Below are 11,595 nucleotides of genomic sequence, written 5' to 3' on the forward strand. Positions count from 1 at the left end.
TATATAAATTCAAGTTTAAATGTTAACCCGGCCTTGATTATTAAGAGAAAATAAAACATATTGCTATACATCAGAAAGAAAGGAGGATGTAAAAATTTGATTTTGAAACTGGTGCACACAGCAGAAATCCAGAATTATCACTAGCTTATTCCAAGGTAAACCTGGCTTTTTAGGCTTCAGTGAGCTTGAGCTGGGCTGTTTATTTTGCCATCAGACATCAAAGCTCTTAATTACCATAGATATAATAATGGTTGACCCTCTAATGGGAGCTAAGCCATGCCTGCTTCTGGTTTTTGCAACTAAAAATATTTCCGTAGTCACAAAGTTGTATATATTTTTTTTGTTCATCATGAACAACTTGATTGTGTCTGAACCGTACTAAATCCAGCCACTCAAGATGCTTTGAGGATAGATGGAGACCAACCAGAATATTAATTTAAGTCTAAATGCAATGCATCCTGGGATTGCTCACCACTAAGATCTGCCTCTCAAGCAGCATTGTTACTTGGACAACTTTCAACTGCCAATAAAAGAAAAATAATAGATTTGTAAACTCCAACTCTAGTCTACATCAACTAAATAGTTATCTTGAATAATCAAGAGATTTCTTTTCTGTAAATTCCTTGTTTGTTCCTAAACAGATAAAATACATTCTCTCACAAGTCAGGATTTTATCGAGCAGTGGATAATGGGAGGCTTTCTGGGTGAGTTACTTTCTATGTAGGTTATAACAGTTGTTTTTGGAGCCTGACTGAATCACTGCATTATAAACTTTTATGTGCCCCAGTGGATAAGTTACTGCAATTCTGTTTAATGGGTTAAAATCCTTAGTGAATGCACAGTTAGGAAAACATGCGGCACATGATAATGTTCGTAGATGTCATATGACTTGCAATAAATCAAATACTTAACAGTGCTAATGTCTTACTGCTTGGGTTTGTTGACTTTACCACCTGACCAACACTTGACCTTTTAAAACATTTTTTTAAACTGCACTGAGCAGTTACTAGCATTGAGAGTATGAATGCCAGTTACTTAATTAGCTAATGGTATCTGCTGTTCTAGCAGATCTTTGCGATATTAATGTTGTGTACAATGACATTGTGATTTATTTTGCAGGACTTTCATTGTCTTGAAAAATAAGAAACTTCGGTTTAGATTTTCTGATCGGATTTTACCAACAGGGCAAATGGTCGTTGTGAGGCTTTTCTACTTGCATCTTGATTAGCAAGGATGGACATGAAGATTAAACCTGAATAGGGTTCACTATGTGGAAATATGAAAACATTGCGCCATCTCCAGTGCTTCATAAAGGAAGTTTAAGGTAAAACACTACATTCGAGTGCTTTTGTTCATTCTGACCTTGCTACACCTGGAATCAGGCACAAGTTTAATGGCCGCCGATGAGAAAGTTACCTCAAATCACAAACAGCCCTCTCTTGAGACACAGTGCTTCTAACACCACAAAATAAGTGGAGGAAAAGCTAAAACAGAGATCTGGTGCATCTTCACACTGCAGATACACTTTTCGTACAGCAAGACTGAAAGATACACCAGGCCACTGAGGACAAATGGGAAGCAGGGTATGGCTAAACAAACATTCACAACAAAATTCACAATAAAAAAAAGGGGTTAAGAACAAAAAAAAAAAATCATGTGTAAACAAATGTGGAATTAAATACGAAAGAACAAAATAAACAAAAACCATCACCATAGCAGCACCAGCAGTTGGTGTTAGGAGTACAGAATGATGAGAATGAAGGAGGGGTATGGGCAGAGTGTTCTTACCCGTCTTGGGCGTCAAACTGAGGTCTGTGTCTGATGAAGAGGACTGACGGCTGCATGGCTTGGAGGGAGAGAAGGGGGGAGGAGAGGAGGAGGATGTGGGGAGGATTCGGAAAGGGGTGGGCGGGCCGGAGGACGAGGGCAGATCCTCACCAAATACCGGCCTGCCAGGAGAACATGACACACGCACACTCGTCAGTCACCGCCTCACCCTCGGAGCGTTCCTCTGTGTGTGATCATATGTGCAATGTTGCTCCTAAGTGGGGAAGTGGACTCTCTCTCTTAAAATGTGTGACATGTTTGCTTTGGGTGAGGTGTGTTCTCGATGTGCTATGGATGGCCGGGGAAAACTAAAAAGCAAGCAGAGAAAGCAAAAGGGGAACTCACAAAGAAAGGCACGCAAACACACAACAATAAAAAGCAAAGTGGCAAAACACAAAAGAAGACTTAAAAAGAAAAAGAAAACAGGATGACAAGCCGAAGCATGTGTCCCATTAGAGTGGAGCAAAGGTCAGGGGAATGTAGAGACACAGCAGGCGCTTCCTCTGAAAACCAATAAGATGCTGTTGTTCATGATGAACAATTGACAAACAAAAAAATAAAAGTTACTAGTGTCATTTATCAAATGAAGGCCCTGTTTTGCCTTTTGTTGGGACTCATCTGTCCTGTAAAGTGCTCTCCTTCAAAATATAAAATTCCCTTTTTTTATTTTTAARCAATCAGTTAGAAACACTTTTATTTTAAATTTTGTCTTGTTCCTGTGAACTGCTTTCCTTCGCTGCCTCTGCGTACCAGTGAAGATGAGTGTGGGAACAGAGACAGAGAAGTTCTGGGACAGCCTCTGGGAGCTGCAGGCTGAATGCACTGGACTGTTGTGGGTGGAGCGACATCCATGGGCAAGGGGAGACCTGGGCCGATCAGCACACAGACAGAGAGAAAGAGAAAAAGAGAAAGAAGGACGCAAGACCGATTTGGACATAGGTGAGAAATGTCCCAATCCAAATGTGGGCAGAGAGAGGGATAAAAGAAGCGCACACAAAAACCAGCACAACACTGCAGTTGAAAAAAAACAAGAAGGTCAAAAGGTAATGAAAAGCAAGGAAGAAAGTAGCTTACCCCACTGACACAGACACTGTTTAACTTAGTTATGTAAAAGCAACAAGTAACTCATGCACAGCACTCATCTTTGCTTCTCAGTCATACAGAGCAGGGATGCATATAGCAGAAAATGGCCAAAATAAACTCTTCTTATTAAAAGCATTATTTTTAAATATCTCTTTTCCTGCAGTACTAATATTAAGTTGGGTAAACGACAAATTTCATCCTGAAAATCAGTTTCTTTATTATTTTTTGAAAATAGAATGTGTGGAATGGAGTATGTGACTGCTTGGAGACAACACAGAAATGGATGGAGTAAAAACTGTATGTAGGACAAGTTGGTTGTTTAAAAAAAAAAAAGTTCCTAAGGTAAGAAAGTGTGTTGCATTTAATTTTATATTTCCTGTAAAAAAAAAAAAAAAAAAAAAAGAGCATCACTTCTGCCTGTTTAACAAAATCAAGTGAATAAATTATTGATCAAATGTTTCTGATTTATTTCTGATTTATGTTCTTACAACTACCAGGTGGACAGCAATACCTTAAAGTGACGTTTTGGTCCACTCCATACCACAAGATGGGGCGTCCTTCCAACATTTTTTCTTTTTTTTTGTCTTTCGTTTTTTGTCCCATACAAACAGCTAAACCTCTGAAATAGAGATTAATCATCACGAGAAAAACACAGATTATGTGAAGAAAATTGAGAAATGTGTCATTTTTCTAGTAATATATTGCTTTTTTAAAATCAAGATTGATCAATTATGTTGAAAATACTTTAAATACACGTGACCTTGAGTTTCCTTTCACAGATTACGCATTTTTTAGACAGAAAATTGTGAAAGTTTTTGATTTTGATTTTTTCTTTTTAGTTCACCAATCAGAGCTGATCAAAGGAAAATGGTCCATTACAATCTCAATCCGGCTGATTGAGGCACCTCTAATTTGAGCTAATGAAAAGTTGGCCAAAACTTTTGCAACATTTTTCCTCCCAAACAATGAAATTCTGATAAACAGATTAAAATAAAATCATACATTAAAACAAATATATCAACATCTCTGACTAGATGAACTAAAAAAAAGATGAAATCTTTAATATTTGTTAATAAAGGTTTTTAAAGGGTCTAGTTAATCCATTGATAATGCATCCAATTTAGTAAATGGTGAAATACTGACGTAGTGTTCTACCAGTGTTCTAACAAAGTTGCAGAAATATTCCTTTTTTTACTTTTTACTTTTTTTTTATATATATTGCTCAGACTACTACCCTCACCAAAAACCGTTAAATCTGTATGTTACCGGTATAATCATTACCAGAAGATATTCTTGTACCTCATCATTACATTCACAAATCTACAGTATCGATGCCCATCAGAAGCCTGCATGCACTCAAGTGTAGCTGAGCCAGTGGAAGCTAGATGAAAAACCACTAGCCAAGAGAATAAGACAATCAGAACCAGACAAAGACAGAACAGTGTTAAAAGCAGAGCCAAACACATGCGCTAAATATTTATCACTGTAATGAGAACCGAAACATGCAGAAGCAGAGCAGAGCAGAATGCCAAGCAAAAGCAGATTAAAGGAGAGGACGAGGTGAGAGGGACAGGGGCTGGGGATGGCTTTATGTGTAGTGTGCATGTGTGTGTCTCAGGTTATGTTCTGCACCATTATTTCCAGAATGCAATATAAAAGACACGACACACATAAAATATAAAGGGGAGTCCTTAATACTGAGACACACACAGGGCTGTAAAAAAGGACAATTTAAAAAAAAGAAATAAAAAAGCATTCGGTACATTCTGTCCACATGGTCTCCCTCTCATGCACACACAGCCCGTCGTCTTTCTCACAAACTTGATCTGCAGAACGATCTGCACATAGACAGAGGTAAGGTCCATGCCCGTGTTCTGGGTTTATACTCACTCCTTTCCATCTTTAGACGGGGAGTTGCAGGCGTTAGAAGCAGGTGCTGTGTTAGGGTGCGTGTGTGTGTTCACGAGGCTCCCGGAGCTGTGTTTTTCCAGAGTGCAGGCGGTGCCTATCGCCCGGACCACCAGGCCAGACTCCCCCTCCAAGTCAAAACACTGCAGGTAGCCCACTACTGCATTCCCACCCATCTCCAGAACTTTAAGCCCTATTTTCCTCTGCAGCTCTCCTGAACAAGGGGGAAAACGCACAGTGATGTTAACAAATCCAAATTCTTCCTATTCCCAATCAAAGAGGATTAGTTTCAGGCAGACATGTCGTACCAGACATGAGAGAGATGAGTCTCTGACGCGCTTCATTGGAAGCCCGAGGGGTTCTGATGCGGTCTATCCACTGGTACTCCGGGTCCTCGTTCACCACCAGTTCTTCTACAAACCCGTGCACCATGGCTGCTCGGTAGCCCCGTGGAATAGATGCGGCTGGAGGTGGAATTTGGACAGAAAGAACGCTGAGAGAAAATGTGTTTCAATTCAAAGCTTTTCTTCAGCTGCAATTCAGGTTTTAGCAGATTTCTAAGACTGACGGTGCTTAAAGCTCGCAGTCTCACCGCATAAATAAATGACATCTTTAGATGTCTTGTGAAATAAAAAACATACTGCAGAAAAACTTGACCCCACAAGACGACTGCCTGAAACGGTTCAAGTCGTTGAAAAGCTCCACTTTTACAAGGACGTTGATTTCTCCTCTGATTCCTAGTGAAAAATAACACAAACATTGTAACAAAGAAGTAGCTGAAACTCTGGATTTATACGTTTCTCACCCAGGTTTAGTCTTATACCATGTATGGTGTCGTAGATGGGAAACCAGCCAGAGATGACAGAGGCAGCCTCAGAACACAGCAAAGGATCAATGTCAATGTAAACTTTCCCTATGGCATCGTTAGCGCTGTATGTGTCATGGTCCAACACTGTGATCTGCAACGGTTCATCCTGCAAGTCCTCATCATCAACCTGCACAGTGACAGAAGGACAAGGAGAAGGAAGAAAACAAAAGTGAAGATGAATACAAACAATTCAGATTCATAGAAGCTGTGTCGAGAACGGGATACATTTAGTCCGATTTAACTGTACATCTATTTTACCTCAAACTTGAACCATTCAGAGTTCCACTGTGGATTAAGGGACTTGGGAAAAACATCTGTTTTGAAGGTTGTATTTCCAAACTTGACCTGGAAAAATGAAAAGGGAAAGATATCTTTTAAAAGTCCAGTAAAGTAACTCTCTGCAACACATTAAAGAAAGCAAGCGTTGCTTAAATTAAAATTAAATGTACATATTATTTAAAACAATTCCCAATATGTTTTGCTATAATACTCCAATTCTTTTATATTCAAAATAAGAAGGATATAATTAAACCAAATATTACTTAAAATATTTTACCTAGAAAGCATTACATACATGCTGCAGCTATTATTTTTAGACTTACTGTTACAGACAGAAACAAATAAAGCCCTGGTGTTTCATTCATGTGAGGAAAACAAAAAACATGTATAAATAGCACCAGCAAACTATTTTTGGAACAAATCTTGTATTGCTCCATTGATATGTTAATGAGCCAAATGCTAATTAGCTTGCAGTTACTTTCCTACCTAATAGAAACAGATATCAATAATAAAGTTGTATGCTGATGGTAATTAATCAAAACAAAGCTTGGTAACAACTAACCAGGAAGTTAATCAAGTTATCAATTATTACAAGCATGCTTGAATCCCAATAAAGTTGTATATTTGAAACTGGGATTATAAAAATTTAGGGGCAAAACTTAATTTCTTCACATTTGGGAAATGACGCAATAAAGTGATTAGGAAAACAAGATACATCATCTGCAGCATATTGTACATACGCAAAAGACAAGACAAAGGAAATGACTTAATATTTAGAAAAACACATCCTACAAAGCGCACAACATGCATAAAACATATGTACAAATCTTAAAGCACTAACATCTTATATCTTAACCCATCATTGATGATCAGGAAATCCAAAACTGAGCAAACGTTTTGTAAAGTGCTGTTGTTTGGCATTGAATCCCACGTTTTTAGAAAAGCATACCTAAAAAGCCAAAGTGTATGTGATGTGTTACTAATATAAAATTTTTCAGAATTATGTAATTTACCTGCAGCTTCTCAGATTATGCTTTTTACCCCAGGGTAAGCAGGGGTGAATATACGTTTTCTGATATATATTAGATTTTCCAGAAACAAACTAGTATCTCCTCCAAAATGTTGCATTTTGCTCGATTCCAAATATTTTCTAATGTGCATATATGTTTCCACATACATTATTATGGCGGTTTTTCGAATAAAAAAAAACAAACATAAAATTGTTGTAGTGAAAGCATCATCTCTTACCTCAACAAAGGCATCCGTTAGATCACTTGCTCTATCCATTACAGGCAAGTGGCGCCCTGCCACGATTTTGGCCTTTAATTTCCCAGGCATGTTTTAATTTGATCTGTGAAGGTATGTCAATAACAACAATAAATGCAAGCATAAACCTACAACTGACAAGTGAACTAACCAAGGCAGTTGTCATCAAATTAACGGTGGTAAAGCTGAAGATTAGCCATTACAAAACATTTGTAGTACATAGCAACGTGTTCTCAATCTATAGCCTCAAAAGTAAATAAGCTTACTTATCTCAGCAATTCCAAGAATGTAGTGTGACACACAATCGGAACGTGAATACCAAATGTCCCTATATAATCATGACAGTGCCGACAACTTAGCTAGATTATGTTAGCAATAAAGGCTAGCCTGAAAGCCACTTAGGTTAACTTCATTGCAGTCAGAATCTCGTTAGCTCTGGTTACCTGATCGGCCATGTTTTTACGATCATCCCCTGCAGACCAACAACATATTTAACAAAACACTCTTCACACTCCCACTGCGAACAATAATATCCTTACCGGTGCTATAATGTAGAGAAGGAACAATTACAGCGGTAGCAGAGTCGCTTCACACGGACATTATTGTTGTTGACAGTCCACCGTTCGCCTGACCTCCGTGTTTCTCCCATAACACGACACGTTAGTTCCCAGTACCCCACGCTGGCAAGTGTTTGGCGATATCCACTAGCATATATAATCATTCACATGGGTGTGTAAATTACATTACATTTCAGTCGCGGTAACAATTTTACTTCAGGTTGCGATGACAACGGCTAGCATGACAGCTATCGTGATGAATGAGTTTTCAAAGGGTACCGTGTGCTGCTTTCACGTACAACCCATAAAATCGTTCTTAGAAATATCGCAATGGTACAAACATAGAATTATTACAATATGATGATGCAGTTATTTTATTTACACTGAAAATATGCGATCAGACGTCTTTCTTAACAGCCGGTGCTGAGTTATTTTTTTTTATCTTCATATATCTTTGTCATCGTTAAAAGATTTTTTAAAAACTGTGTCCATGAAACGCAGCGTAAACGTTTGCAGAGGGCATGCGCAACAATCAGCAGACAAGGCAAAACGTTTTTGTGTAATATTTGTTAAAGACGTCTATAGTCTTCATTTACCTTAAAAATGTGTGGTTTGTTTTTCATTGATTAATGTGTTGTCGACAATACCTTTTCCATATCATAAAAATTACATTATGTTGTTAATTGCACTGTCGTAGTAAAAATGACAAATGATTTTCTTTAATAAAAGTAGCCTAATATTAAATAAAAGTCAGTGCATTTGTATTTACACCCTTTACTCAAATACCAATAAACAAAACCAATCAAATGCCTTTTTACACAAACGGCAAGTTTTTTTGATGGCTTTTTCTATTAATGAATGAAATCAATTTAAAACTGCTTATTGTATTTGCTCAAGTTAATAAGCATGTTTGATTTGAAACACTTATATGTAAGCAAAAACTGAGGAAATCTGTAATCCATCTTGAATATCATTTTGTGATGAATGCTGTGAGGACAGTGGTTGTACATGACAGGAAACATCACTAGAGATAATTACTATGATATAAATACATGCTTAATACATGTCACTTTTTATTATTTTAAATAAAGAAATAAAAATGAAAATTGTATCAAAAAGTTGTATTATAAAATAGATGTCACATGATTAATAATCTATGCCTCTATAAAATTACAAGGTTTTAAGAATTTGGGAAATGAAAATAAGAGGACTCATTCAGATTATCTTGAAAAAAAATGCTGCAAATGTACTTTTAGTTTCTTGTATGCCTATGTAGCTGGGTCATAAGAATCCTGCAAAATCTGCCAACAATCTCACAGAAATAAATCATGTCTGAGGTGGCTGAAAGGCTCAGCAAGTGCTGTAACAAAAAAAAGTGAAAAATGAACAAAAGACAGAAGAGGTTTTGGGTCAATTTAATTAGAATTATTTTAAATGAATTTTTGAGGGAAAACGACCCTTAGCTCATTAGCACTGTTGCAGCAGTATTTATATTTTCGTGTTTCAGCCCTTGGGACATGTTGCCCTGGATATTTTGTGTGTTCCTGCTCCAACACACCTCTTTCAAAGGAAAGAATTACCTCAACAACTTGTCAAGTTCAGCAGAGGCACTGCAAAGACCTGTTAATTCAAATAAGGCATGCTTGAGTTGAAACTAGCTCCAACATGCATGTTTAGAAGATTAGAATATTACATCATAATTTAAAAAAGTATGTTTTATACTGACTTAGAGGTTTTTAATATTTAAAAGGTACTTTCAATCTGACAAATATTTAAATTTACTAAGATATACTTGTGAGTCCTTCTAAAATACTGTAGTTTTTAACTCATACAAACATGTCCTCTCTTCTGTTTCTTGCAGCTCCTGCAGGTCTACCCAGTTATTTATTCAGAGGGTGTGGCACGCTGCATAAAAGGCTGGTATTGTTCTAAAAAGCATAAAGTACACGAGTGCATGTCACATGTGACATTTGAAATTGAGCACTACAAGAAGGAAGAGCAGCCATGTTTGCTGTTTCAGACATACATAATGTAAAAAACAATATTTTATGGTGCGAATACATTTAGGTTTGGGGAATTTTTTTTACTTTTTTTATTTTTAAACAAACTGCGTAACCATAAATAAATTCCTATTTAGGAAAGAAACCTTGATTAGAAACTGGTTAAAACATTTCTCACTTAAAGTGAGATTTCAGGGAAAGATAACAGAATGTTACYGCATAATGTTTACTTTCATACCTTAGATTCTATTTGACTTCAGTTTGAAAAAGTAACAGCTAATCTTTTGAAATCCTTTCATCTTTTCGCTTAATGTCTTGTCAACAATCATTCCACACTAACTTTTAGTAGGTAAACTCCATCAATTCTAACTGAAAATCCTGTCCGGAAACAGGATTTTAGACTTCCTGCCACAGTACATGTTGGCAGGACAACCTTACACTCCATCAGTTTGATCACAGGAGTCCATTAGGGATGTTTCCTGTGCTCTTTACTGTGTTGAAACATGACAAACCAAATCAAGTACACACCTATAAGTTTTTATGCATTTGATTTATATCAAATGCCTACAGATGGGTGACTTTTGTTTTCTAGACACTGATTACTTTCTAGAGGAACTACAAGCAACTACAGGAGATCCTTCCTGCCCACAGTCATCCTCGTCTGTAAAAATGAAAAAGAAATTTAATTTGCAAGAGCTCCGCCAACATCTAACTTCCATTTGGGGGTGCTAAAGCATTTATGGAATGAATAAATTCGAGGTATCTCTACATCAACGAGAAACAGAACATGTGAAAACTGTGAGGGAATATATTAAGTCAAGGGCTCAGTGAAAGGTTTTAGCATTTGGAGATAAGTGACTGCGTTAGACTGGGAAATGGAGAGCATGCCCCAATATAAACGTATAAATCCAGTATGAAAGTGCACGGTAATATTATTCACCCACAGTATCTTCTTTTTCAAGTTCAGAGTTTACCTTAGTGTTACAAAGTTTATGACAATGACACTGAGGAAACTGAAATGTATTCTTTATTTTATTTATTTATTTATTTATTTATTTAAGCTTTCCCCTGGGATTTGTCAAGGCAGTGTAACACGTCCCTGAGAAGAAGAGACAATAGAAGAAAAACAAAATTACAACAAAGATGTCTTTCTTCCAGCATAGAGCAAAAATAACTACATCTAAACTTAGAATTTTTACAATGGTTAGGCATGAGCAGCAACAAGAAGGAAAAGATCAACCTTTGAGACTAAGATAACATTAAAAACAAAAAATGACAGCATTTCAGTGTTATAAATAAAGAAAACAAGAAAATGTCTGGCATCAGCCTAGAAAAGTCATCTTTACTGGGCTAAATGACAAGCTTAACAGTCTGATGTCCATCAGATTCAAGGCACTTGAAGTGGCACAAAGCTCTAGTTAAACTGGAATGTGCACCAAACATGAAAATGTAGTTGTAAACTTGATTTTACACATTACCCAGGGCTCCCATTTATTTTCCTGTGCCAAAATCCCATATATATTCTGAAACAAATTCAGGAGTTCTGTCTTTGAATAAATACAAACAATCTTTTAACTTTTTCTGAACTTTTTCTGCATCAGGCTCTAAATGTGGAACCTTATGGATGAATGAATAGATGAATTGGCTGACAATTCAAGTTGGTAAGGAGAAAACACAAAGCAATACAAAGATTTTGCGACTTTTTCATACTCAATCTTGAAAATACCTAAATGAAATTCCAAACTTTTACAAATCGTATAGAAACCCTGTATAATATTAGGTATTTTTAAATAATCTGCTCTAGTAC

At 36.8% G+C, this 11,595-nt stretch overlaps 1 protein-coding gene across 16 annotated transcripts in view; it reads right to left on the reverse strand.

Annotated features, from left to right (window-relative positions):
• The window catches only part of c2cd5 (C2 calcium dependent domain containing 5), a 33,341-nt gene extending 25,266 nt beyond the window's left edge, over positions 1–8,075 (reverse strand). For 12 of the 16 annotated variants that reach the window (XM_017305310.1, XM_017305307.1, XM_017305305.1 and 9 more), the window contains exons 1-8: positions 7,771–8,075; positions 7,214–7,316; positions 5,945–6,031; positions 5,642–5,813; positions 5,460–5,555; positions 5,127–5,282; positions 4,801–5,032; positions 1,789–1,949 (exon numbers count right to left, since the gene is read on the reverse strand). In XM_017305310.1, the coding sequence (XP_017160799.1) occupies positions 1,789–1,949; positions 4,801–5,032; positions 5,127–5,282; positions 5,460–5,555; positions 5,642–5,813; positions 5,945–6,031; positions 7,214–7,303 (994 nt within the window). In that variant the 5' untranslated portion in view covers positions 7,304–7,316; positions 7,771–8,075. Of the gene's footprint in view, positions 1–1,788; positions 1,950–2,577; positions 2,694–4,800; positions 5,033–5,126; positions 5,283–5,459; positions 5,556–5,641; positions 5,814–5,944; positions 6,032–7,213; positions 7,317–7,770 lie in introns of those variants that run through there. The other 4 variants (XM_017305311.1, XM_017305309.1, XM_017305308.1 and 1 more) reach the window with 2 other exon arrangements.
• Between the last annotated feature and the right edge of the window lie 3,520 nt (positions 8,076–11,595).

The sequence above is a fragment of the Poecilia reticulata genome, linkage group LG6 (genome assembly GCF_000633615.1).
Source record: "Poecilia reticulata strain Guanapo linkage group LG6, Guppy_female_1.0+MT, whole genome shotgun sequence".
Classification (NCBI taxonomy): Eukaryota; Metazoa; Chordata; class Actinopteri; order Cyprinodontiformes; family Poeciliidae; genus Poecilia; species Poecilia reticulata.